This window comes from Exophiala bonariae (assembly GCF_035927105.1).
Source record: "Exophiala bonariae strain CCFEE 5792 chromosome Unknown scaffold_13, whole genome shotgun sequence".
Classification (NCBI taxonomy): Eukaryota; Fungi; Ascomycota; class Eurotiomycetes; order Chaetothyriales; family Herpotrichiellaceae; genus Exophiala; species Exophiala bonariae.
This window is the reverse complement of record NW_027042488.1, coordinates 577,026-604,126: the sequence shown is the minus strand read 5'-3', so window position 1 is coordinate 604,126 and position 27,101 is coordinate 577,026. Positions and strand designations below refer to the sequence as shown.

The 27,101-nt window shown below is 49.2% G+C and overlaps 10 protein-coding genes across 10 annotated transcripts; 6 read left to right on the top strand and 4 right to left on the bottom strand.

The window, feature by feature from the left end:
* Positions 1-827: 827 nt before the first annotated feature.
* LTR84_002521 (uncharacterized protein) lies at positions 828-1,307 on the top strand (the record flags this gene model as incomplete). The annotated part of the gene is made up of 1 exon (XM_064846131.1): positions 828-1,307. One exon carries the CDS (start codon positions 828-830, stop codon positions 1,305-1,307), a length of 480 nt encoding a protein of 159 aa, XP_064706356.1.
* Positions 1,308-3,640: 2,333 nt separating this feature from the next.
* On the top strand, positions 3,641-4,204 carry LTR84_002520 (uncharacterized protein; the record flags this gene model as incomplete). The annotated part of the gene is made up of 1 exon (XM_064846130.1): positions 3,641-4,204. The coding sequence occupies one exon, from the start codon at positions 3,641-3,643 to the stop codon at positions 4,202-4,204; it is 564 nt and encodes a 187-aa protein (XP_064706355.1).
* A 2,450-nt stretch (positions 4,205-6,654) lies between these two features.
* LTR84_002519 (uncharacterized protein) lies at positions 6,655-8,908 on the top strand (the record flags this gene model as incomplete). The annotated part of the gene is made up of 2 exons (XM_064846129.1): positions 6,655-6,683; positions 6,736-8,908. The coding sequence occupies 2 exons, from the start codon at positions 6,655-6,657 to the stop codon at positions 8,906-8,908; spliced, it is 2,202 nt and encodes a 733-aa protein (XP_064706354.1).
* Positions 8,909-9,074: 166 nt separating this feature from the next.
* LTR84_002518 (uncharacterized protein) lies at positions 9,075-9,742 on the bottom strand (the record flags this gene model as incomplete). Its single annotated transcript, XM_064846128.1, has 2 exons — positions 9,075-9,498; positions 9,558-9,742. 2 exons carry the CDS (start codon positions 9,740-9,742, stop codon positions 9,075-9,077), a joined length of 609 nt encoding a protein of 202 aa, XP_064706353.1.
* A 468-nt stretch (positions 9,743-10,210) lies between these two features.
* Positions 10,211-14,305, top strand: LTR84_002517 (uncharacterized protein; the record flags this gene model as incomplete). Its single annotated transcript, XM_064846127.1, has 1 exon — positions 10,211-14,305. One exon carries the CDS (start codon positions 10,211-10,213, stop codon positions 14,303-14,305), a length of 4,095 nt encoding a protein of 1,364 aa, XP_064706352.1.
* Positions 14,306-16,063: 1,758 nt separating this feature from the next.
* Positions 16,064-16,609, top strand: LTR84_002516 (uncharacterized protein; the record flags this gene model as incomplete). The annotated part of the gene is made up of 3 exons (XM_064846126.1): positions 16,064-16,127; positions 16,212-16,364; positions 16,500-16,609. The coding sequence occupies 3 exons, from the start codon at positions 16,064-16,066 to the stop codon at positions 16,607-16,609; spliced, it is 327 nt and encodes a 108-aa protein (XP_064706351.1).
* A 482-nt stretch (positions 16,610-17,091) lies between these two features.
* Positions 17,092-18,803, bottom strand: LTR84_002515 (uncharacterized protein; the record flags this gene model as incomplete). Its single annotated transcript, XM_064846125.1, has 6 exons — positions 17,092-17,990; positions 18,049-18,394; positions 18,467-18,494; positions 18,558-18,617; positions 18,674-18,698; positions 18,755-18,803. The coding sequence occupies 6 exons, from the start codon at positions 18,801-18,803 to the stop codon at positions 17,092-17,094; spliced, it is 1,407 nt and encodes a 468-aa protein (XP_064706350.1).
* Positions 18,804-20,057: 1,254 nt separating this feature from the next.
* On the bottom strand, positions 20,058-20,342 carry LTR84_002514 (uncharacterized protein; the record flags this gene model as incomplete). The annotated part of the gene is made up of 1 exon (XM_064846124.1): positions 20,058-20,342. The coding sequence occupies one exon, from the start codon at positions 20,340-20,342 to the stop codon at positions 20,058-20,060; it is 285 nt and encodes a 94-aa protein (XP_064706349.1).
* Positions 20,343-21,834: 1,492 nt separating this feature from the next.
* Positions 21,835-22,945, bottom strand: LTR84_002513 (uncharacterized protein; the record flags this gene model as incomplete). The annotated part of the gene is made up of 3 exons (XM_064846123.1): positions 21,835-22,137; positions 22,349-22,515; positions 22,570-22,945. 3 exons carry the CDS (start codon positions 22,943-22,945, stop codon positions 21,835-21,837), a joined length of 846 nt encoding a protein of 281 aa, XP_064706348.1.
* Positions 22,946-23,251: 306 nt separating this feature from the next.
* Positions 23,252-26,943, top strand: LTR84_002512 (uncharacterized protein; the record flags this gene model as incomplete). Its single annotated transcript, XM_064846122.1, has 3 exons — positions 23,252-23,280; positions 23,337-26,591; positions 26,676-26,943. The coding sequence occupies 3 exons, from the start codon at positions 23,252-23,254 to the stop codon at positions 26,941-26,943; spliced, it is 3,552 nt and encodes a 1,183-aa protein (XP_064706347.1).
* Between the last annotated feature and the right edge of the window lie 158 nt (positions 26,944-27,101).

Here is a 27,101-nt window from a genome sequence, read left to right as displayed (position 1 = left end):
TGAAGACTCTACAATATTAGGAGCTCAAGCATCTGTGGATTTCCCAACAGCTCATCAACAAAATTCCACTGGCTTTTGCATACCAGACGTAGTGTGGGCACGCTCTCTGACGGGACCCTCCAGCAGCGCTATACAAACCAGGTGGGTCAATAAGCCAACGGATCGCAAGTGATCGTAAATGCTGATAGTTACCCAGAATTGTTGGAGTTCGTGTTTCGACTCTTTTGATTTCAGCGACCCCTTTTCTACCATGTGGAAACTTTGCATCGGGAGTGAGGGACAGTGGGAGTAAGTTTCGGAGATCAGACTAGAGACTTGTAACACGTATGTATCCAGCTATTTGCGGAGAAACTGTACAAGCCTGCAGTCACGCGTCAGATCCTTAAACCTGCTTCTCAAGGTTTGGGTAGTGTCGGTGGCTAGTCGCTCTGGTCTAGGTATTTGCAGCACAGTGTTTGTCCCACACGGCGTGTCTTACGCACGAAGAGACAAACGAATCTGTAAGGCATGCTGATAAACCTTGGAATTAGCGGGATTTATCTTTGGCTAGATGATCCTCGCTTGTGCTCTGTGCGACATGGCCATTGGCAAGTCCGTGTTACGGCCATGTTGCATTGGTGGACATGGAGACAGATATGCGGAATTGCTTCATCTTCCTCTTCATCATTAATCTTGGTCGAGCGTTCGCATTCATCTTCTTGAAAAACTCTACTAAGTTGTGCCCACCCACTAAAAACCCAATTTTTACTCCCAACAAGCATTGATCGAGCGACCGTGATCCAAACTCCCTAAGCCACTTAGAACTCCTACACCACGCTGCACGAAAGATGGCCTTCTCATTCGAACCTACCCCCCGTGAAGCCATCATCGAGGTGTTCAATCAATTCGCCAAATCTGTAGACGACGGAGATGCTGCGTTGTTATCAAGGGTGCTGACGGCCGACATGGTTATGGACTTGTCACCCTTCGAGGCGCTCGGGCTGACTCTGCCACTGCTAGATGGCCGTGACACCGTCGTCCCTACTTTGATGAAGGCCGTTGGGGAAACTCAGGATACTACTCACCAATTCACCAATTTCACTATGCGAGAGACATCCGCCGGTGACGTGGACGTCGAGTGCCACGGTCTCGTGCAACACTACACGTTGGGTCAAGGGCTTTCGATGGAGGGAGACAAGGATTATTTCCTCATGGGAAACAGATATAAGGCTGTGGTTACTCATGAGGGGGATGGTTGGAAGATCAAGAAGTTGACTGTCAGGGCTCAATGGGTGCATGGAAATGTTGAGATCGTCAAGGGTAATTAGATATGGTAGGATGTCTTCCAAGATCAACTTCCGTTTGAGTTATATTCAAAATCATGCTATATCCGACTACTCAAAAATATCATGCATCTTCTTCTGATCGCAGAATCCCACCACTTGCACAATCTTCTCCTCCATAGCTCTGATCAGCCAGACGTATTGCATGCTAAAATCGGCCCCGTTCTTCGCACGAACGTTGCGAGACTCGAAGTAGACACTCGCCCATTCGCCTTCAATAATCATTCTGTGTATCTGTGGTAGAATCTGTGTTTCAAGGCGTTCATGCAGGATGTCGAGGACTGCTCAAAGGAACGCCTCTCTCACCCTGTAGATCCCCGCTAGTGAGGAGCTTCCTGTTGCGGTCCATATTACGTCGTCTGAGAGCGCGTCTTGGAATGAGCGGCCGAATCCTTCCTCTTGGACATTTGCGAACAGTGTCAAGAGCAAGTCTCGTGTTGAGAGTGTTGTGTTGGGAGCCGCCATACTGGTGTGGGAAAGTTTTCTAACAGATGTGCTGTTTGCGTTTAAGAGGCAAAGGTCGCCTGATATCATCTTCGTTGGATGCTTGGTTTGCTCAACACACACAGAGAAGTATAGGTTGGAATTGATAAATTCCATTTTGGCAGTCATCTTCGCAGATGTCCTCAGTATGAAAGACCCCGAATCCTCTGTCAGTCGCTGGTCTCGTACTCATGAAAGGGTGGCCTTGCAGTAAATAAGTGGACAGATATCCGGCAGAGTCTATCGGACGCCGCTATCCCGGAGCGTTTGTTCTTGACCATTCTGTCCTTGGGAGAGTAACCGAGAACATTCATGCAAGGAGTATTTAGATGTACTATACCACAGTGAGTAGTCACACCAAAGAACAGATGTTCTATGTGTCACCTTTCACCTTTGAAAGTTCCGACATGACATTGAGAGTTCCGTCTTTTCGAAATGCGGCTGGCGCAGAATGACACGCTATTTGACATCACCGAAGCCAAGAGCTGCTTTCACCCCGTGTATTGAGGGTGTGTTCTCAAAGTTAATGGTAACGCCTGTCCTCGATTGAAAAGTCACTATCAAATCCCTCTCGAGAACAAGATTTCTCATCTCACGACTTTGAGCGGTTGGTCCCCTGTTGGTTACTTCTTCAGAGTTACCAGCCGTCCTGGCAGGTGTTACTGCTTCAATAAGTTGGTCTTGGTTGCCTGTCTGCCTGTTTCATGGTTGGACAAGCTGTGTTGCAGCTCTGAGGAAGCATCGTATTCAGCAAGACAAATGTGGCGTCGGTTGCGGCGGCAGTCAGCCTTGTGGGTGCTATTTAAAGGTGATTTAGCGGCTGACACATTGTCAAATGTGCTATTTTTGAGAGATTCAGGCAACGGTCAGTACGAGGAGACCCGTAATAAATGTGCGATGGCGCCTGATAGGTACTTAGTATATCTGGCACAGGGCGGCCGTCTTTAGGTAAATCCAACATGCGTGGCCGTATATGGGTATCTGACAATGATATTCCAGACCAGAGGTGTCAGGCTACGTATTGAAGTGAAAGCATCAAGCTGCTCAAATCAGCTCGATTTGCCACGGAATAGGCAGTTAGCAGGGTTCCTGGTTGAAGCCCAAGTCTGTTGGACATAGAGTTGCACCTGACTGATGCTGAGTGTTTCGATCTTAGGCATGTAAGGGTCTGTAACAGGTTTCCTGTGAAGCATAGATGTGTCTTCGGACCTTCTCCTGTGAAGTGCCAGAATATCTGCTCGGCGCGCAGTACTTATTCGATGAGTTTATCGCACTGCACGGTCATGGGCTGAATCTCGTATCGCGTGCTACAAAAGTAACAGATACTCCCACCGATTCATCTGTTGTGCAACATTGAGCAAGCACAGCAGCTGTGAGGCTTAACTCACCACCTTCATTTGTTCCACAAACTTAGTCGGGGAAAATACTCAACCTGGTCTCGACAATACAACAGAGAGTTTTTCTGCTATGCTAGCCTTCAACTGGAGAAAAGGATTTTGACTCGCAGTAGCTTTCCCCGAGTATTCATGCTCAAGATTGAATGGTGAGAAGAATCAGCAAATTCTATCCACTAAGCGAGGTGACACAATGGATCATCTTGAATCATCCTCGATCAGTCTACGGTCATTCACAACAAGGTCGAGCTATTCAACAGAGCCACATGACTCTTCTGAAACACTGTTACCCTACCGCTCGATTGGTCAAGCTGATTCAAGCGCCCGAGAATACTCGCCAGACCCCAGTGGTAGAGTGCATACTGAAAAAGGCATACCGTCTTCTTCCCACAGCTGGAAGCTAGATACCATGGCATCATTCTTTGGCTCCGTACACTGAAGATGCTCAAAGGTGACTGGCGTAAAACAGTCGCTGCTGCGACGTGTGGACCTGCTGCACTTCTGATATGCAATGTTGTCCTGATGGTCATTGCACTTACCAAGTACGAAAGCCACGAAGGGATCGGGACTCTCTACACTGGAGATTGTGATTTGGTCAAGCATTGGGACACTGGACTTCATGTTCTGATTAATGTGCTTTCGACTACTCTCCTGGCGGCGAGCAATTTCACCATGCAATGTCTAAGGTCGCCCACACGGACCGAGGTCGATTATGCCCATGCTAGAGGCCGATCGCTTGCTATTGGGGTCCCGAGTATTCGCAATTTGGCGTACATGAAGCGTAGGAAAGCATTATTGTGGGCTGCGCTGGCCTTCAGTAGCCTGCCGCTACACCTACTGTGGAATACCGCTGTCTTCACTACATTGGGAGCACACAATTTTTGCTACATAGTTGTCGACGAAAGCTTTTTCGAAGGTGCTGAATATCAGGAACCCAATTCAGATGTCAGTTGTTGGGGACGTCCAATGACACCGTTTGCCTCCATTTTCGATGCCTTTCAGTAAGGGAACTTTACCCAAAAGATGATGCCTTCGGAGTGCGTTGATACATATGGAGATCAAATCCTGACAGCTAGGCGAAATATGATTGCAGTCACAAAACCTTCAATAGGGACGGTAATGGCTCCAGATTGTGCGTTTGGCGTACTTAACTCGACTGCAGATGGTGGCTACCGCGAATGGACACAGTCGATGTGGAATGGCTCATCCGTTATTGCTGTTGATTGGGGAGACGAAAGTATTGGCACCTTAAATGAATTCGGGGAATATTCATCATGGATGTGCGATGGTTATGATGCCTACCTAGGTGATGTAGACCACCACCCGTGTTACCAACAAAAAGCGCGTGAGCTGCTACGGGAGAATGGGACCTGGTATCTAAGACCGTATGCAAATGGCGACACAACACCCGGGATTTATGCAATCGACTACTGCCTCAGCGAAACATCGGTCGAGCAACGTTGTCAACTTCAATACATTTCATACATCCTGTACATTGCCGTCTTTTGTAATGCTGTCAAAGTCATATGCATGGGGCTTACTGTATATCTGCTCAACGAGCCAGTTTTTGCAACAGTAGGGGACGCAGTTATATCCTTCATGACGCGGCCGGACTCTCGGACAAAAGATTGGTGCTTGATGGACTGGACACAGATTGAAGAATGGAAGCACATTAGGCCAAACCACGACCAGGCTAGTCGTTATACGAGGCCGGCAAGGATACGATTATTCTCAGTCACACCAACCAGACGCTGGCTCATTACCATGAGCGTCTGCGGCTTGTATCCGATATCCGGCGCGGTGTTCTTGAATCTGGGTGCGCGACAAGCTCAACGAGGACTCCGTACTGATCAGATATGGAATCTCGGGTTCGGGAAGCTTCATCCGGCCACAATTATTGGGGGCACCGACGACATGACTAGCAGTTCGTCTACATTGATTTCTTGTGCAGTGAAATCCAATGCATTCCAACTTGCATTGACGGTCACTTATTTTGTGTACAACTCTCATGTTACCGCCCGGTGTGGTGCACTGGAATGGGCCTCTTATGATGGCAGTGGTGGGCGTGAATTTTTGCGGGTGACATCGCTGGTGGGCCAGCAGAGATCATCTTATTATCTACACTTGCCATATCGATACGGCTTGCCGCTTATGGCGATGTGCATACTGATGCATTTTTTGCTCTCGCAGAGCATTTTTCCCGCACGAGGGCAGTGGTATGAGCCTGATGGCTCACTTGACAGGTCTTCAAGAGAACTCATATCAACTATAGGGTACTCCCCTATTGCAATTCTTACCTCTCTTTGCATCGGGTTCGCGATGGTTTTGATTCAAATACTATACAGTTGTCAGTCTTTGAGCAACATTATCCCAGTTCACGGCAATATGTGTTTGGCAATATCGGCTATGTGCCATGTCTCGACCGATTGGGATGGTCACGGCGAGGCTGAAACTCCTGAAGACATCACACTTCAACCAATCATGTGGGGGGCAACGAAACAGCCAAGGAGCGATGGCGATGAGATTGGACATTGCTCATTCATAGCAAAGATTGTTGACGCTCCCATTATCGGTAGAAGATATCGATAGGTCTTTGCTGTATGGCAGTTGGATACCAGCGTCCAAGCATCGACCCTGCTGCCTTGCATTCAGGGAGCCAACGATCAAGGACTACTATCCCTCAGTGCATGTTAGTTTCCGTCCAGATCAGTTGATTTATTAATTTCCAGTGCCAGAAGAACGGCGTGGTGGTGGTTCAGGTTGCGGCTAGATAATACTTAGGTAACCAAGGACAATCCCCGAGGCATCCCAAGCAGGCAAGTGCGCCGACAGCCTTCCGAGTCTCTTCGGTGCCCGTACTTCGTATTGTAGAATCTACAGGCCACAGCTGGTACCCAAGGAATATACCTCTCTCTAGACATGAGAAATTCCCTATTTCACCCGTACTCCGTGCTCTTCCTCACCTTGGAACCCAAGGAGCCTCTTCCGTTCTATCTTCGTAGTCTAAGCCTCGTTCTTTCGATTTGACGTCTCTCGAAACCATCGCCATCAAAACACCATACATTTCATCAATTAATTGACGCATATTGCCATTGCAATGCGCGTTGAGCGAGGTTCCGTGCACGTGGGGTTTCCGGACGCTGGGAAGCCACCAGAAACATGACAGGAAACGGACTAGCTCCCCCCGCGTTTCTGTTGGGCGGTCACGCTTCACAAATGGCGTGGGCGGCGACTTCCTCGACTCCGGATCGGTGAGGCTCACGGAGTCACGGCGCCGCGCAGAAAAGTCAGCAACCTCCTCAGGCTTGAACAGAAGCAACTCCCATCATTACTCTCGACCGGAAGCTCAACACTTGGCCGTGAGAACACTGCCAGAGCATCAACTGCTTGAATTTTTATCCTCTGTGGTCTTGCTCAAGCTTCTTACCCCTTGTTTCGGTTGCCACTTGTTCGTGATGACTGTTCGTAGAAAGTACACACCAGAGTAAGCATCTTCATGTTTCTATCAGCCTAGACATCAATTCACATTTCATCAGGGTTCTCTTGAGCGCCCCCAGGAGGTCTGCGGCTATCCCCAGCCCTGATGGGAAGCTAGCCCTCTACACACAGTCTCTGTACTCATTCGAAACCCACACGCGCACCACCGAAGTTCACGTTTTAGATCTGGTCAACCATCAAGTTGTGGTCATCAGCAAAGATCCCAAAATCAGTGAACCCAAGTGGACTGGCCATGGCTATGAAGTCGTCTGGTTGAAGGAATGCGACAATGGAAACACCAGCTTGGTCATCTCCGATGCCTCTCTTCCGGGAAAGGTCTACACCGCCGGCACGGTGCCTGGACCCATTTCGAATCTCAAATTGTTTCCCACCGAGGCAGGCAAGGTAGCAATCGCTGTTGCAGCTTCTGCTAATCCTGATGGGTCACTTCACAACCCCAAAGACGTCCCAAAATCACACAGCTCCGCTCGAGTTTACGATTCACTATTCGTCCGCCATTGGGATTCATACATCACCGAGCAACGCAACGCCATTTTTACCGGACTGCTTCAGAAATCTCAACCCGTCGTCACTTCTCGACCAGGCCGGTATAGCCTGTTAGGCTTTGCCAATGCTCTTCAAGGCACCAAATTGGAATGCCCAATCCCACCGTTCGGCGGCACCGACCATTTCGATATCGGCCGCCTTGGACTGATCGTCGTCTCTAAGGATCCCAATCTCGACCCAGCCACCCACACCAAGTGCAATGCTTATTTTCTAGCCAAGAAGAATGTATTGGACACAAGTCCAGCAGTGGTTCACAAGATTCATGTCCCTGGACTCAACGGCGCTGCTTCGTCTCCCGTGTTCTCTCCAGATGGGTCGTCGGTAGCCTTCCTCCAGATGGCCACTGATGGATATGAGAGTGACAGAAACCGCATTGTATTTGGTCATGGCCTTGACAACGGTGAAATTATGGCGCATGAACTGAGATGTCAAGTTGATAGCTTTACTGGGTGGGACAGATCACCCTCGACAATCAAATGGTCTGTCGATGGAAAGACTCTGCTTCTTGAGGCAGAAGATGTTGGACGTGGTTGTCTTTTCGCGCTCGAATTGGACGCTGCTTTCCCGGGACCCAGTTGGCAACCGAGAAAAATAGCTTCTGGGGGTTACATTATCGATTTTGCACCTCTCGCAAACAATTCAAACTTACTTCTTGTTTCCAGCAACAGCCTGGTCGATAACAGCACATACACCATCGTTGATCCCACGGGAGAATCTCAGGCAACGGTGATTTCTTCGCTATCTCGAAGCGGCTCCCTCTTTGGCCTGTCTCCCGAACAAGTGTCAGAACTATGGTGGAAAGGTGCCAATGATCACCCTGTGCACGCGTGGATGATGAAGCCGTCATTTTTCAAAGCGGATCAAAAGTATCCTCTTGCGTACTTGATTCATGGTGGACCACAAGGAGCGTGGAACGATCAGTGGTCAACCCGGTGGAACCCGGCCGTCTTCGCCGAGCAGGGTTATGTAGTCATTTGCCCTAACCCTACGGGATCGACAGGCTATGGCCAAGCATTTACGGACGCTATTCGAAACGAATGGGGAGGTTTACCTTACGAAGATCTCGTCAAAGGATTCGAGTACATCGAGTCAGAACTGGAATACGTGGACACCAACAAGGCTGTTGCATTGGGTGCCAGCTATGGAGGTTATATGATGAATTGGTTCCAGGGACACGATCTCGGACGCAAATTCAAGGCGATCGTTTGTCATGATGGGGTTTTCAGTATGACAGGCCAGCTGGCCTCGGAAGAGCAATACTTTCCGATTCACGACTTGGGAGGACCCATCTGGGAGCGACAAGAGATGTACGACAAGTGGGATCCCAGTCAATTTACCAAGCACTGGGAGACGCCAATGCTTGTCATTCACAATGAACTCGATTATCGATTGACCATCTCGGAGGGCCTGTCAGCCTTCAATGTTCTACAGATGAGGAACATCGAGAGTCGATTTCTCAGCTTCCCAGATGAAAATCACTGGGTATTGAAGCCGGAGAACAGCCTTGTGTGGCACTTGGTAGTGCTCAACTGGATCAACAAATTCGTGGGTCTACCGAAGTTGACGGATCGACAAGGCCGAGACGGATCGTCTTTCTGCCGACAAGGGCGGAGGCGAAGGCAGAACAGCATCCGAGTGCTAGGGTCCTCCAGAATCGAGCAGTGAAGTAGGCTTGAGTAGCGTTGGGTGTTGGGGGTTGCGGTGTACTGATCTAGGGAGGAGTTGCGGAGATGTTTGGAGGAGATCGAAGGCACTTTTTATATCTACATATTTTACAGATCATGGTGCCGGTATCACGGTCCATGGATACAGCCTCCGAACCCTAGTTGTCCTAGGATTCCTGATGGTTGCTCATCAACTCCTCTCGAACCAGTTCAGCCAGTTTGGCTTTGTCCAATGCTTTGCCCGCAAGTAAACCATCCTCAGCAAGCAGATGCTTCATGACGATACCAGGCTTTAATTGATCCTGAGGACCCGAGGCTCTTCTTGTCTCAACCTCGGACCTCACAATCTGCCTCATCTCAGCAACATCCATCAATGATATACTGCTGCTATATTCCTCGATAATGGCCAGCTGTTGTTCCTCCTTCTCCAATAGATCTGGACGGTTCGCTTTCTTCATTTCAGCGGCCGCCTGCTCAGTGGCAGATTTCCGCTTCTTCAACAAAGCTAGGATCTGCATGTCGGAGGTAACAGGTCGGGCACCACTGGCTAGCTGGTTGATCTCGGAGATGGTGCCACGAACGACAGCAAGTCTATGACCGGAATTTAGCAAGTTTTATGGAAGAGAGCGTAATGGAGAATGTATGAGTACCTGGCTGCATCTTTGGCGCGCATGGCAGTTTTGAGATCAGCCTTGAGCTTGGTCAGCAGTGGTGGTGGTGCAGCTGCTTCGGTCGAGGAGTATCGCAGACTACCGAAGACATCTCTGTAGACGGAGCGCGTGCAGATATGTTTTGGGGAGGAAAAGAGGAGGGATGAGGTATGTTTGGCGGCCATTGTCTGCAACTGCCGCCGATCTGTATAGACGATGTGGGAGGGTTCTTTGTTGGTCAATTCGTAGGAGGCTCAGTCTTCCTTCTGTGATGTTTATGTGCTTCTCCATATTTCTTGATGACTTCACTTTTTGGTATCCGGAGATGTACCTGAACTAACGTAAAACAGTTAGTCCCAGGCGTTGGCAACTTCACGTGATCTCAATTTTCCCAATTCGATCTCTGGACAATAATGGATGCATCTGCAATTAATTGTGAACCCAAAGACCACTCTTCTCTCCCTCCATCACCTTGACCTCTAGCTGTCTTGCTCTAGAACGGGAGATCCGCTATTAGAGAAATTGACTCGCTACCATCTTGCGGTCGTACTTCTTGTATCTTCTCGTGGATGCAGTTTTAACAACACCTCCGCCTCGCGCTTTCACGCGGTCATCTTCCCTCCCTCACGCGCCTTCTCCCTCCCACCACAATCATGGCTGCTGTTCATCCTCCACAGACTCCTGCCAGACCGGTGCCTGGAGTATGGCCTCAAACTCCCGCCGCGCGACCTCAGCCGGCCCCTCCCTCGTTCCAGTCTCCCGGCACCTCTCTTTCACGCCCCAGCCTGTCGCATTCCAATTCAACCACGACCATTGCAACCAGACCCTTGGATGCTTCTGTACAGCCCTCGGTCAGACAACCGGAGTCGCTAGAACCAGTTGAGCGAGCCGCAAAGACCATCAATGAAGCCCTGGTCAGCGAGTCCCGGTTTCCAGACATCGATACCTATCTTTCTCAGGGCGCCTCTGCAGACTACGACATTCAGGCTTCTAATACATGGGCTCCATTTCAAGAGGCTGGTCAGTACAACATACCAGATGATGTCTTGGAGCAGTACAATAATGCGCAATTGAGTACGAGCATGGGATTGTTCGCCGAGTTGAGGCATGCATGGGTAACGATTGACAATGCTCTGTATTTATGGGATTATACAGCGCCCAGACCCGAGCTGTTGGGCTTTGAAGGTCAGCACAACAGTGTTACTGCTGTTGCATTGGCTGTTCCGCGCCAGGGTGTGTTTCTACCCAATGTCAAACATGTCATTGTCATTGCCACCTCTCATGACATTTCGCTATTGGGATTGGGCTCGGATCCTAGCCCCGGTGCAGCAGCTGGCCTATCTCTCTTCCAGACTGGCATGTCCACCTCGGTCAAAGGCTTAGAGATCGCTGTCATTGCTGGCTCACGCAAAACAGGTCGGATCTTCTTTGGAGGTCGTTTTGACAATGAACTCTATGAATTGTCTTACCAGCAAGAAGACGGATGGTTCTCAAGTCGCTGTTACAAGACTTGTCGAAGTTCTGGAGCTGCCAAAACTTTGGGATTCTCCATACCTGGATTTTCGGGCAAGTATACTGAACACGTCGCGCAAATAGTCATCGATGATAGTCGCAATCTGTTGTACACGCTCTCCTCTGCCTCCAACATCCGAGTCTTTCACTTGCACCCGGACGGCTCACTACCTTTGATGATCACCAAGCCTTCCACCGAGATATACTCTAATATTGGTCATATAATCAGCGTCAACGAAACTCTAAACGCGCAGATCAAAATTGTCTCGATATCAGTCATCCCAGCCTCCGAAGGCACAAAATATCATCTTATGGCCACAACATCAACCGGATATCGAATATACCTCAGTGCGACGAGCTCGGGCTATTGGGATTCTAGTAGGATCGGTGGACCGCTCAGTATGCAGGCACAACATGTCAAGCTCCCTCCACGGACTGGCAATTCACTTGCTCTGACGGTGCAAGACAATGGCCAGCCACAGTTCAACCCCAATCATCCCATAAAGACTCTAGAACATACCAGACTTGCAGTGAGATATTCGCCAGGATATTTCTTTTGCCTCACACCAACCCCCACGAACAAAGAGTACGACCAGTTGTTTGTTTCGTCTCCGGATGCTGCCAAGCTGGCCCGGGCACCTGAAGCAGGACAACCGAATCGAACAGCGGAATCTGGCATTTGGCTGTCACTTGGTGGAAGCCGAGCTGAGGATATTGGAGTCGTGGTTCCATATTCTGCACCAACCTCAACACCGATAGGGTATGGAAATGACCTTGCTGTTCAATTTGACAAGCCTGTCCCAGAGATTGCCATCCTGACAAACAATGGTGTGCATGTTATCAGACGGCGCCGCCTGGTGGATGTTTTTGCTTCTCTCGCAAGAGAGGGTGGTGGGCCAGAAGGATTCCAGAACGAGATCAATAACCTGATTCGAGCATATGGAAGAACAGAAACACTCGCGACTGCTCTCGCGGTTGCTTGCGGTCAGGGCGCTGAGGTGACCAAGAATGTCGACTCAATCCGGGTTAATGACCCTGAAGTGCTCGACCTTGCTCGGAAAACCTTCATTGAATATGGTGGCAAACCTAGCATCAATCAAAATTCAATACCAGACAAGTCTGTCCCTCTAATAGATGCGGTAAGACCTTCGCCTCGACATGCAGCCATTGCGTTATATCTGTCTCGACTATTGAGATCGACTTGGAGAACCGCGATAGCCGTGGGTACCACGACACCTGCCGGTCCCCAGATCACGTCTGCTGTTCCTGCAACGACAATACGAGATGTGCAGGAAGCTCTTTCCTCGTTGCAAAGATTTTTCAAGACAAACAAGACTTTCATTAAGGGTTTGAGTGGCCCTGATGATCTATCGAATACAAGCACCAAAGATGATGAAATTGCCCTCAAAGGTGAACATCGAGCTTTGCATTCGTTGGTCAAGTTCACCTCGGATACCATAGAAGGACTGTCTTTTGTTCTAGCCTTGTTTGAAGAAAAGGTAGCCGAGATAGTTCCTCTCCTACCAGAAGCCTCAAGATCTGAATTCATGAGATTGACCTTTGAAGAACTGTTCACAACGAAAAAGGGCTATGATCTGGCCAAGGAACTTGTCAAGGCTATTGTTAACCGCAATATCGACAAAGGATCCAACGTTGAAACGGTAGCGGAATCACTTCGAAGGAAGTGTGGAAGTTTCTGTAGTGCTGACGATGTCGTTATCTTCAAGGCACAAGAACAGCTCAAGAGAGCTGCTGAGGCGAGCGGTAATGTCGAGTCCTCACGCAATCTCTTGAATGATAGCCTGAAGCTCTTCGAACAAGTGGCTCACAGTCTTCCAAGTGACTATCTACAATCTGCTGTCAAGCAATACACCACACTACAGTTTTATGCTGGAGCTATCCAACTTGTCCTGAAGGTGGCCAACGAGAAAGACAAGGCGAATGATGCCTCGTCTTGGATGGCAGATGGTAAACCAGAAACAGATTCAAGAAAGGCAAAATTCGATTTGCGACGTCAATGTTACGACCTTATTCATGATGTTGTGACTGCAGTGGATGATGCCAGCGAGAAGAGCCCGAATTTTGTGGATGGGCGGCCTACCCTGGTCGCCACAAGAAGAAATGAGGCATATGATGTGATCAGTCGATCTCGAGATGAAGTCTTCTTGACCAATCTCTATGATTGGTATCTAGAGCAAGGCTGGTATGATAGATTACTGGCAACAGACTCAGCATTCATCCCCACTTATCTACAACGAAAGTCTTCCGAAGACATCACCTACGCAGATCTCTTGTGGAAGTACTATGGTCAAATCGGCCAATTTACTGAAGCAGCAAAGATACAATTACACCTTGCCAAGAGTGTTTTCAGATTGTCACTAGAAAAGAGGATCGAATACCTGAGTAGAGCGAGAGCGAATGCATCGACTTATACTCCTGGTGCGAACCGAAAAATCAAACAACAATTGCTGCAAGAGATCTCCGAATGTCTCGATAGTGCGATGATTCAAGACGAGATCCTCCAGCGTCTCAAGGATGATCCACGCCTGACCGATGAACGAAGACAAGAAATCCTTGATTCCTTGGATAGTGAAATTCTAGACAACACTCAACTATTCAACAGCTACGCTGACAATGCTGGCTATTACGACATCTGCATCCTCATCTATCAAGTCGCCGACTTCCGAGATCCAGCCCAAATCAAAGGCACATGGCAGCAGCAAATCGAACTCGTCCACCACAAGACCATCAGCGAAGGCGAGTGCCAGCCCTACGAAGCCGTGGGCGTGACAGTCCAAAGCTTAGGTAGCAAACTCCGGCTCTCAGAGACGACATTCCCCGTCGACACCCTCCTCCCCATGCTACTGGTCTACTGGTACCACAATCAGCGCGACGTGACAGGCCCGCGATGGGTGACCGACATCTTCCTGGAATTGGAAGTTCCGTACGAACGCATCTTCGAAGTACTCGAGAACATGCTCTTCTCCACCACCGAGCCACCATTCATTGGCTCGAATCGCAAATATATCGCGTCAGAAATCGCGTACGTTGTTGCTAAGTGGTACCGTGAGTCGGAACGTGCAGGGACTTGTGTATTTGGCAGTGAAGCTAGTGCCGCGCGTGTCAGAGAGGCGTTGGACGCACTGCTACATGAAGGCAGAGCGGCAGCGCTCGATGACGAGACGACTTCGACTTGTCGTGCTGTTATTGCCAGGCTCGGTGAGCTTGGGCTCTAAGTACTGTGTCTTAGGTGAAAGGAATTATTGGACAGGAGTTCGAGACCAGTCAAAGCAGGCTACTGGCCCATTGATAGGACTTCGGAATGTGATACTACTAAAATCATTGGGAATAGCATTGAGACAACCCAAGAAGGTCCTGGCTTCGATCTGACGTTTGGACCATTGGGTGGCCGCTGCATTTAGCGTTCTCCAACTTGATGGAAAAGAAATATGAAATGAGTAAGACTTGAAGGCCTTGGACTTGAACTTGGACTTGGAGGCGCATGAGAACTCGTACCTAGCTACACAACTGATTAGCATTGAGACGTGACTGAATTGGTGTTATCATAAAAGCGCTGGGCTTTCATTCAGACTAGAAAGATACCTAGGTAGTGATTCCCGAGAGTCCCGAGATTGGCAACGAATAAATTAACTGTAATGCCTAAAATATGAGTCGAACTCCCTTCGGACACTATTTTCATTTGTTCGTGGAGATAGTAAACGTGGGTGTGGCAGGAGGCCTAGATACTGAGTGTCTTTGACAGCCTACTTACTCCAAACTCTAAGACCGCCGAAGTAACGCTCCGCAGTGCCGTACGCCCCATCTAGACTCGTATGTACCTTGGTACTGTTCTGATCCAACAGCTTACTTCACCACTAAATAATCAAGATGAGTCAGCCGAAGTAAGAAACCCCTGAATTGTTTTCATGTTCGTTTTGTTTCCTACTAAATATTCACGTATTGTAGCTACCAGAGTAGCATTTTCACACTTATTGAACAATCATTTTGACCTCCTTCCACTGAAGTACTTTTGTCGTCTGCTTGCTCAGTACCTGTTCACCTAGCATTGAGAGCACGTCTTTAAATAACAGATCCTTCCCCCACAAACACGATGGGCGACCCACAGCAAAAGCAACGGCCGCTCTCTCAACGAAAGACGGATATACTGTATCTGGTCTTCTTCGTCATCCATATTCCTGTCATGCTGTGTAAGTACATTTGCACCGTTTGCGTTATTATCTTAGCTTCCTCCTTCGCCCTCATCATCGACCTTCCTCCGGCATGGCCTTCGAGGCTTGTCGATTTGCCCGTTGGCTGCCACCTTTGAGCGCCGGCCACTGAAGACTGAACTGGGGTTAGAACTCATTCTCTTCGTGGGTGAATCATATAGTTGTCGGCCTGTTCTGGCCTGTGGCAAGTGTTGGGCTCGACCACGAGACGCCCGGTGGTAGAGGGACCACTCAGCATTCAGCGGTATATTCAAACATGGCTGTGGCTTGGGGAGACTGCCGTCTTTGTCCATTTCTGTGCCTGCATAACCAGACAGAGGGTGGCTCACTGTCTTGAGTGATGTCGGAGCAAAGCCCTTGCGAGAGAGGTGTGATTGCAAGACCACTTCCGATGCACTGCCATGCACACTGTCCAACACCTCAGCCTTGTCGCCATCCGCCATGGCCAGCTTCTGATACGTAGTTCTCTTCAACATGCCATGTCTTGGTGACCCGATCAGCAGGCCCTGCAATCTATAGGATCACCTCGTTCTCCTGCATCCGCTTGCTTCCTCCCACCACCCCCTCGACGACATAGCTCAAAGCTCAAATCCACACTTCTACAAGCCATACTAACAGAACCACCCCCACCAAACAGTAATCGACCTAGCAGCCCTCTACCCACCAGCCCTAACGCCCAGCATCTCGACAAACCTACGCACATACTACATCACCACATTCGCGGACCGCTTCTTCACGCGCCCACCCCTCTGGTTCACCGCATACATGTACCTCGAGCTGGTGTACCACCTGCCCGTGAGCGTGTGGTTCGTGTGGAACATCCCGAAAGGTAAGTTAAGGCCGATCCCAAAGGCTGTACTCTGAGCTACTTGGTCGCAGCCATTCACCGGATCCTGACGCGTCGTCTATCCAGATCATCCACTCGTCCCACTGAACCTCCTGATCTTCGCGCTCGAAACGGCCGTCACGACCTTGACCTGCCTCGTCGACACGGCGGATTGGGCGGGCTATTCCGCGAGCCAGCGGCAGGGCATCTACTCGCTGTATCTGCCATATTTGATTCTCGGTGAGTCCTCTAAATCTCATGTGTTTTGATTACCCTCTGGACAGGCACTACTTTGTTTGGGCCTTCTGAATAATTTGCTTCTTTCTTGCTGGGGAAGCTCACGTGCTGATTTTGTGCATTCGATGTGGTGAAAAGCCGTCGGCATGGGTCTGGATGCGTACTTCCGAGTCAAGGCGCAGATTCTGCGGACGGCGAAGGCGGGTGTTGGCGCTTCTGCTGGAGACGGTAAGGCTAAGCGAACTTGATCTCGCCATGTATTGCTGAGAAGGACTTGGGGTTCTCGGATCGTGCTCTTGTCAATACGTGGAAAATCATGCCGCGGGTCAAGTTCCCACGACGCATCAGAAATACTCTGTGTTTGTATTGGCATGTAGATTAAAACAAGAACGGCATCGAGTAGTTTGAGGCGTCGTGGAGACCACTACTATTGTTGCTAGATCGAGATGGCTAAATGTCGTGAGCAGACTATTTATCATTCGTTCTACCTCAGATACTCTGCATTCATATAGTTCGAATTTGTGCATTTGTCTACCTATGGTGTGATATTGAACTATGCAAGAGGAACTCCTGACGCCATGCATGAGTTGGTGTCGCGCTTGTTGTGTCCGTACGGCCCTAAACCCAATGTGCCCTACCCTTGAGTCTCGGCGGTTCATTCGACTACCATCTTCCAAAACTCTTATCCTCTCCAATACCAACGGTCGGAGAATGAACGAGGTCCAAAAGCTTATTCTTCCACCAAAGTTTGTCCTTCTCTGAGACCTTCAACTTTGAGTTCCTCACCAGTAGCTCTTCTGTAGATATCTCTGACATTCTCGGTGACAGTTTCGAAGTGACTCGAAGCATCGAAACTGTTTGAGATGAATATCTGATCGTTCACGCCACTCTCAAGAGGTTGATAAAGTGGAATTGGTGGTCCTTGGAATTTCTCTTCAATGCGACCGAGACGTTCAAGACCAGGTTGAAGTTCAAGATGATGATTTGCCGATGACTCAGCAATTGTTGATACGATAGCAATGTAATAACCCTTGGGACAAACGTTGTGTGCGGATGAGACGACTGCGATGTAGATGTCGTTTTTCCGGCCAACTTGAGATTGAGGGATGATCAATTGGAGAGAATCGGCATCACCAGCTTTGTCGATTGGATGATTCAAGATACAGATCGCTTTCAGTAGATGTCCCACCACTTGTACCTTTCCTGGGAAGTAAGAAGGATCTCCCAGTATCATCTTTGTCTTGGTGGTGAATTTCATGCCTTCGCCTTCCTCACCTCTCTCCTTCATTGTAGCTTTGATACCGCTGATCTTGCTTCCATCATACAAGAATTCGTCAACGGATGTGTTGAGCATATAGGTGCCGCCGTAAATGGCCGAGAGTCGCGCGAAACCCTGCGGAAGCTCACCGAGACCATATAAAGGATAGATATAGGGAGACTTTCCATAGCGTGCCATTGAATTTGCGTAGAGACGAATCCTTTCGACGGTTTCCTTGGCCTGACCAGGAGCATTAATGTAGTCGTCGGTGGAATAGAGAGCCATTGAGTGACCAATAAAGTCTCTGGTAGTGGCCTCAAGACCAAACTTGTCATAGACTTCTTTCATGGAAACCTGGTTCAAGTTGAGTCCTACATTTCACGGAAAAAAATGAGCAAGTCTACAAGCACTGGGGGATGAATACCCTACCATTATGCGTCGAAGGATCGTTCTCCTCGAAGGCGCCAACAAATTCCAAGAACTTCTTTGCACGTCGTTTTTCAAACAGTCCCATCAAAGGCGAACTGAGGGCTTCTGTTGCGGTCGAAGGAACTTTGGCGACCGTCGCTCGAGGACCAGACCCCTGCTGTACGAAGCTCCCTGCGATCTGTTTGAATTCGAGGTATCGTGTGACATCGGTGGAGACGAGGATATTGGTGAGCTCTCCGTTGGCCATAAGGAGTTTGGGGACTAGGTCGACGTTCCAGTCGTTGACTCGACCATATTTCTTCCATGGCTCTTCTCCCTGTTTGAAGTTGCCATACTTCTTGAATAACTATACGAAACTCAACATCAGCCGACAGCTCTTTTGTGTCTGACGATATTGGAACCATGGGGTGTTTCTTACAGCTTCAATGTTCACTGACGCAGCCTCGCTGGAACATCTTTGTCAGTACCTGACTTCACCGCCGGACTTTCCGAGAATTCCACCAACATACCCGCCATAGTGATCATTTCGGTCGATGTGAAGGACTTTCTTGCCTTTGACAGACAAGACGCTGGCGATGAGGGATTAGCGTAGGTCGCTACGAGGATTGTAGAGGTGGTAGCATACCCAGACAGCACACATTCTGTCAAGCCTGCACAGGTGTTAATTCGGAATGGTGGGGTAAAGCGGTGGTTCTCATGGGCATACCTGTGCCTAGTACCACAACATCATACTCTGGAGCAATCTCATCGGCCATGATAAAGGGTTGAGAGGTAGAAGATATCAAGGAGGTACAAGAAGTAGGCGTAGTATTGATAACGAGGCTGGCGAGAGATCAATGGGAGGGAGATTCGGTCAACGATGAGAACAACTTTGTCGCACCATACGCCTTCCTTTGCCCACCGCCCGCTGTTGATTGCATCCGGATTCGGTGAGGTCATCTGCCAAGACCGTTCTTTCGGGATGAAAATCAGCGCTGTTTTTAGCAGCCCCCATCTCTAGTTGAAAGCAGCGTGATAGCCAGCGTCCAGAGCGAACGCTTCCAAAGGAAGGGGTTCATGTTTTTTGCAGAAGGTAATGTATATTGAATTTTACCACATCCTTCCAGCAAAATATAGGGACAATCTCTACTCAATGACAATTTGTCTGGCAATCTAGGTTCTGCGTTCACCCGAGGTACTATATATCAAGAACCCATCCGTAGCCTTTTTCTTTGAAGTATGCTCTAGCTCTATCTTCCTGAAGCTATTCTTCTGGTGGGGCTCGAGAGCGTGGGCAGTTTAGTGTCAGGTTTCGTAGTCATCAAGTTTTCCGTTGACAGACGGTGGCGGATTCGGGCTTCATGCGAACGCTAGCAGAACTTCCATACAACTTTAAGCCTTGGGCATGCCGTACGAGCCCGATACCTGACAATGTGTGATAATTCATTGAAAGGCATGGTACTGTGTGAGCCTCGGCCTTGCTTACGTCTGCATGTCCTCCACAAGATAAGTATCTCATTGGCACAAGTTGGAAGTCCACGACTTTGCTGTGAAAGGCAAGAGATGAGTCCCTGCCCTTTTGTGAGCCCGACGATGTCTTCTGGAAGCCATCCTAACTGGCCAACTCGAGGGCTTGTATATGGTGTCCACATCGGCTCTCTGTCTTGCATGAAAAATGGAAAAGAGCGTGGTGTGAGAAGTCAGCGCGGAATCTGGCGTTCGACGGTCAGCCGTAAGGGCGAGTTCGAATTTTGACTGCTGGGAACTGGAAGTGCTTCCTGGCCTTGCTGATCATCAACTTGCAGACTCTTGGCAAAAATGTTCTCAAGGTGGAACAATCTGCGTCTTGATCGCAAGCGTCTTGTCGTCCACACTGGTCTGGTAGTCCTTTTCAGTCATTCAACCAACCAACTCGAATAATTCGTCCCGTTCATGATGGCATGAGTGCCGAGGATTGAGCTTCGCTAGAGGAACGCGCAACATAGCCTTCGTGTAAGCGTATATGTCAAGCATGGAAGCCACCATGATATTCATGTCATGGCCGTAGATTGATAAGTCGTCGATTGTGTCGTCATGGGACTCATCGGAGGCCTCATGGGAGGTTGTGGGATAGTGGGACCATATCTGAGTCCGTTCTCGTCCAGTTGCTTCAAGCGTATATCTCGCATGTATGCCCGTTGGCTGTCTGAGAATGGCAGTATAACTCTGTTGAATTGCTCTGGATTCATAGTTCGGTATATCGCGGCAGCACCTGCAATAGTAAGTGCCGCGGCGGCAAGACTTATGAAGAGAATCGCAAATGGTCCAAGAGCCATGGCGATAGACAGGTATGCGTAGAAACCTGTTCGAGGGTTGATGTAGCTCCAGAAAAGACGGGTAGGCCTAAAAGCCGAAGGGAGAAGGGGCGGATGGGGGTAGGTCAGTGAGATATACGTGAGCCCAGGCAAAAACGGCCAGTCTATTCCAACGGCCGAAGCCGTCTTGGGCGTTGTGCATTATACATTCGGAGCATGGTCAATCAGGGCATGGGCAGTAAGGCGGTTTGCACGACATGCATGAGAATATCGTTCGCCCGCTCAGACAGGTGACTGCGTAAGCCGGACCCACCCATCTCGATCTTTTGGGTACGGCATTCTCACTCACTCAAAATATTGCCCATTCTTCGTGAGAAGGCTAGGGTAACAGTCCTGGGAGGGGAGTGTGCCATGAAAAGCGAGGCAGACACACAAAACAGTGTGGGTTTGCAGGCCGATCAAAATTATTCGAGGAGATATTTGCATTAATCGGAGCAAGGAAATCCGTTCGATTGTTGTCTCACAAAGTCCAAGCAGGGCACCAACAGCAGCCAGTGCTTTTGGCTGAAACTTTCCGAGGAGAGCCGCGAGAAAGCAAACAAATATTCTCAATGTGGACAGGTCCCCACGCTTTTCCACGGTCCACTTGCGTGGTAAATGAAACCATTTCGAGAAGAAGAGGAACGCGTGCTCAAGGTGGCGGAGCAAAGACATGAAAGTGACAGAGATGGCTGCAGGCGCAGAACTCTATGCGTATTCGGGTTTCCGAGCACTCTTGGGCTCTTGGTCAGCCTGATGGACGCTCCAAGATATGCTACACGTAAAGGTTGTTCAATTGGTTGAGGAGGACGCTTCTCCTTGTCAGGGGTAAGAAATGAATACTCTTCAGGTTTTGTGCATACTTTCGGGCGAAACACTTCCGGAACGGATCCATACCACAAGTCAGCCTTGCGGCCCTCACCCCTGCCCATTGCACAGCCTTGCCGCTAGCTTGTGAAAGTAGTGAATTGGCTGGTCCATACACAGGTTGCCATCATAAGACAAGAGCCAAGCTTGCGATGCATTTTGGTGCTGCAAAGTAAGTTCTGCGAGTAGGAGCTGTGGCCATGTTTGCATGGTGTTCTATCGTTTGTACAAGATCATTTTATACATGACCATCCCCGGCTTGCTACCTGAGTAGTCAACCACATTGATACATATTGATACACCTAGATATAGATCCACACATGTATCCGTACTAGAAGTAGTCGGAAATACCATACCATTCCAAAACAAAGTGACGTGTGACCTGAATGGCACTTCGAGATTTGTCCAGGAACCAAACATCTTCCACAACACCACTCCATCTGCGTTCCGTCAACCAGAAGAAACAAGTATAGTGTTACAGAATTTCGCCCATCCTCAAGCTTCCGAGATCTCTCTCCGGGGATAAACAGCGCTGATATATAGCCGCGTGAGGTGCTGATAGTCAGAAATTCGAATCAAACTTTTCGCTTGTGGAGTTTTTCTTCCTTCATTTCAACCTCAGCACCCTATCCTTCAAAACCATCCGCTGGTTTGGAGACTTGGACTTGGCTTTGACCGTAGACGGTGCTTCAACAATCGGCACTATTTCAATATTTTCGGTCTCCGGGGAATCCACAGAGTTATTCGAGGTCTCGACTTCATTGAAATTTGAATAGAAATCGTCTTCGTTTAGCGCGTCCTCAGGCAGCAAAGTGGACAAAGCTTCTTGATTGAATAATGCCATGCCCTCTTCGTATTTAAATTGTCGATCAGCGAGGACCTCCCTGATGTTTCTCATTGTGGATTTGATCTATGCCAAACTCACACATCAGCGAAGATCAGTGAGAGAGGAGAAAAGATTGAGCAGTTTCAAGTAGCAGGGTGTTTTTTCAGATAACTTTCCAGTAAAATATGTTCATAGATACAAGGTTTAAGCAGTCTTGTATCACTCATATCGGCGAGTGAAAGGATGAGGCTCATCATAGGATAGGAATTTTGGCGCAATATACTGTGGAACTTACCAAGCGTAATTTTTCGTCTATCTCCCCGAGTCCATAGCCTGCTCGGACACGACCGAGTTCCTTACTTCCAGTAAGCACTCTGTTTTGTTCCTTCACACACAGCCAGTAAAGCTTATGTAGATCATCAAAACTCTTGACCGACAGTTCTGAGTAGCTCCAAGCACGACCTGGGAAATCAAGTCAGTGAGTTGACATTGGGTTGGCTGGCTGTTCAGGCATACCGTGTGAAGCCTCTGCCGCGGGCGCAAGCATTGCTTGCCTACTTTCATGGAAGAACCCCCACAGACCGTGGTTGGCGGTATCCTCATAGTCGGACTGCTGAGGCACGCGGACACGAGTGACGGGTTCGGGTAGATCATATCTCCAGAGACCTCTATTGACCATAGGCCCTGTGCCACGCATAGCTGATACCCCCCTCTTTTTATTGTTTGTATTGTGCTTATCTCGACGAGACTCTCGGGATATAGTGGTGGAAAAGCATCGCAAGGAAGGGAGGGCGACAAAGGGAGAAGTGGAGGAGAAAGCAGGCGCAAGAAAGATGGGTATTGTTGTCCCTTTGGCCGAAGCAGATGAGATACCTCGAGTCACTGCCGCCATTGTGACTGTCGTAGGGAGAGAGGTGACCAAGATCGATGGTGTATATTATTGATGGGAGAGTGCAGGTCAACTTTTTGTTTGAGCTTGAAGTGGAAGTAAATGCGAGTTGGCACTAGCGTGATTAGATGGATGCCAAGCCCGGAAAATTATTTATCCTCGCCATACCTTCTTAGTCGGGTTTAATTACTTCTTGCCCAATTCGGAAGCGTAAACAGTTGGTGGGCTCGGCTTCTATGTCCGTCTCGAAGACTACACATGCGCGTCTTGTTTGCGAAAACCTGCGCGTAGAAACTGGGTGCCGCAAACATGAAGATCGTCGAGCTTGTAATAGATGGGTAAGTTTATTTCATCTGACTCCAAATTCTGTATTAATCTCTAACATACGGTCCAGCTTCAAGTCCTACAGCCAGAGAACTGTCATCTCTGGCTGGGATGCGACCTTCAATGCTGTCACCGGTTTGAACGGCTCAGGGAAGTCCAACATTCTTGATTCAATATGTTTTGTTCTAGGCATTACCAACATGTCTACGGTACGAGCCCAAAATCTGCAGGACCTCATCTATAAACGTGGTCAAGCTGGTGTGACCAAGGCTAGCGTCACAATCGTTTTCGACAATAATGACAAGAGCACGAGTCCTATCGGATTTGAAGAATACAGTCAAATCAGTGTCACAAGACAGATAGTAATGGGTGGTACCAGCAAATATTTGATCAATGGACATCGTGCGCAGCAAACCACGGTTCAAAACCTGTTTCAGAGCGTGGGTTTGAATATCAACAATCCCAACTTCATCATCATGCAGGGCCGTATCACCAAGGTACTCAACATGAAGGCTGCCGAGATCCTCGCCATGATTGAAGAGGCAGCAGGAACACGCATGTTTGAAGACCGAAAGGAAAAAGCCACAAAGACGATGGCCAAGAAAGAAATGAAGGTGTTGGAAATTGAGGGTCTGCTCAAGGAAGAGATCGAACCAAAACTCGACAAACTCAGAGGTGAAAAGCGCGCGTGGCTGGACTACCAGAAGACACAAAGCGAATTGGAACGGCTGACGAGGGTTGTCACGGCGGCCGACTATGTTCGAGCAGGGGAGAAGATGAAGTCTGCCTCACAAGAGCATGAGCTGAAGAAGGCCAAAGTCCAACACTTGGAGGACAATGGTGTGAAGCTTAAGCGCGAAATCGAAAATCTGGAGGAAGATGCTCAAAGGGTGAAGTCAATCAGAGAAAAGGAGATGCGAAAGGGAGGTCGGTTCCAAGAACTCGAGAACAAAGTCAAAGAATATAGTCATGAGCTTGTCCGGTTAGGAACAGTCCTCGATCTAAAACAATCGAGCATCGCCGAGGAGGAGCAAAGAAAGAAAGACGTGGCAAAAACCGTCAAGTCTCTCGAGAAGCAGGTGGGCGATAAAAAGAAAGCTCTAGAAAACCTGCAGTCGCGATGGGATACCGCGAAATCAGACTCAGACTCTCAGAATGCCGAGGTTGAGAAAAAGGAAGAACTCCTTTCAACGCTTCAAACCGGAGTGGCTTCACGAGAGGGCCAAGAGAGCGGTTATCAGGGGCAACTACACGAAGCTCGCAATCGTCTGACATCTGCAGGGACAGAGCAAGAGCAGGCAAAACTCAAAATCTCGCACCTTGAGAAACGAATCAAAGAAGAGGAACCAAGAGCGAAGAAGGCTCGAGAGCAGAATGCTGGATTACTCAATGGGCTCGAAACACTTCGCAAGCAAGCCGAAAAACTTGAGAAAGATCTCCAAAAGCTAGGATTTGAACCAGGTCGAGAGGAAAGCATGCGCGAGCGGGAGGTCACGCTCCAAAAGGACATCCGTCGTCTTACACAGCAGGCAGACGAATTCAAACGAAAGGTCGCCAATGTGGATTTCCATTTCAGCGACCCATCGCCAAACTTCGACCGTTCCAAAGTGAAGGGATTGGTCGCTCAGCTTTTCACATTGGATAAGGATAAGTCCATCGCAGGGACAGCGTTGGAAATCTGTGCTGGTGGAAGACTCTACAATGTTGTCGTCGATTCAGCCGATACTGGTACGCAGTTGCTCCAGAAAGGCAAACTCAAGAAACGCGTAACAATCATTCCACTCAACAAAATATCGGCGTTCAAGGCTTCTGCAGAAAAGGTCGGAGCTGCTCAAAAGATTGCACCTGGAAAGGTCGATCTAGCCTTGTCTTTGATTGGATACGACCATGAAGTTTCCAAGGCAATGGACTACGTCTTCGGAACTACACTCATCTGCCAGGATGCTGAAACGGCAAAACGAGTCACATTTGATCCATCTGTTCGATTAAAGAGCGTGACCCTTGAGGGTGACGTCTACGATCCTTCCGGGACTCTTTCTGGTGGTAGCTCGCCGAACTCTAGTGGCGTTCTCGTGATTCTACAAAAGCTCAATGAGGTGACCCAAGAATTGCAAAAACATCAAAGTGAGCTTCAACAACTCCAACAGACCATCAAGAGCGAGACAGCTAAACTCGCCAACATCAAGTCTGTCAAGCAAGAACTCGATCTCAAGACACACGAAATCAAACTTACCGAAGAACAGATTTCGGGGAATTCTTCATCCTCGATCATTCAGGCGATTGAAGAAATGAAAGCGTCAATCGTCCAGCTGAAGGAAGACATGGCAAATGCAAAAACGCGGCAAACAGAAGCCGCCAAGGACGTCAAGAGAATAGAGAATGACATGGAAGACTTCAGCAAGAACAAAGACAGCAAACTCAAAGAACTCGAGAAGTCCTTGATCGAATTGAAGAAGTCCCTTGGCAAGACATCAGCAGCCATTAAATCTCTTCAGAAAGAACTCCAGGATGCCAGAATAGACAGCGAACAGGCCGTTATTGACCTAGCAGCAGCAGAAGAACAGCTGACAGAAGTCAATAGTGCCATCGAATCTCAGAAAGAGGAAATGCAAGTTCTCAAGCAAGAGGAGACTGAAGTCAAAAACAGCCACGACATCACCCAGGCTGAACTAGCGGATGAACAGGCCAAGCTGACGGGATTCGATGATGAGCTTCGCGAACTGGAGAAAGCGCAGTCGAAGAAGACGAAGCAAATCCAAGAAGAGGCACTTGAGGTGCAAAAACTTGGCCACGCTGTCGAGAAGGCACAGAAAGACGCACAAGCAGCATCAGCGTTGGTGGCACAGCTAGAAAAGGAACACGATTGGATTGAAGACAACAAAGACCAATTCGGACGCACTGGCACGCCGTACGATTTTCAAGGGAAGAACATGGCGGAGTCACGAGCGACACTGAAGAACGTGCAAGAGCGGTTCCAGGGGATGAAGAAGAAGATCAACCCGAAAGTGATGCCGATGATCGATAGCGTCGAGAAGAAAGAGGCCTCGCTGAAGAACATGCTGCGGACAGTGGTGCGCGACAAGAAGAAGATCGAGGAGACCATCACCACGCTCGACGAGTACAAGAAGGAAGCGCTGCTCAAGACCTGGCGCCAGGTGACCGAGGACTTTGGCAACATCTTCTCGGACCTTTTGCCCGGGAACAACACGGCGAAGCTGGTCCCGCTTGACGACAACATCGACCGCATCCAGGAAGGTCTCGAGGTCAAAGTCTGCCTGGGCAAGATCTGGAAGCAGAGTCTCACGGAGCTCAGCGGTGGCCAAAGGTACATTATGACCCTCCCTCCCTTCCCCGTAGCAACCCAGTTTTTCAGATGTGACATGCCATGCTAACATGATCCCAAAAATAGATCCCTCATCGCCCTCTCGCTCATCCTCGCACTCCTGCAGTTCAAGCCCGCGCCCATGTACATCCTGGACGAAGTCGACGCCGCGCTGGATCTGTCGCACACGCAGAACATCGGCCGCATCATCAAGACGCGCTTCAAGGGCAGCCAGTTCATCGTCGTCTCGCTCAAGGACGGCATGTTTCAGAACGCCAACCGCGTCTTCCGCACCCGCTTCTCAGAGGGCACCAGTGTCGTCTCGGTCATGACGCCCGGCGAGATCAAGGGTTGAGTGTGATTTGGTGCCGACTGTTGGTTCTGATGTTGCTTTTCGCCGTACATGAACCGATGCGATGCCTTTGCCGAGTGCTCTTCGCGTTGGCGTTACGTTGTGTTCCAACATTCTATGATGTGTTATGATGAATGAGCAGGGAGGCGTGCTGGCCTGGA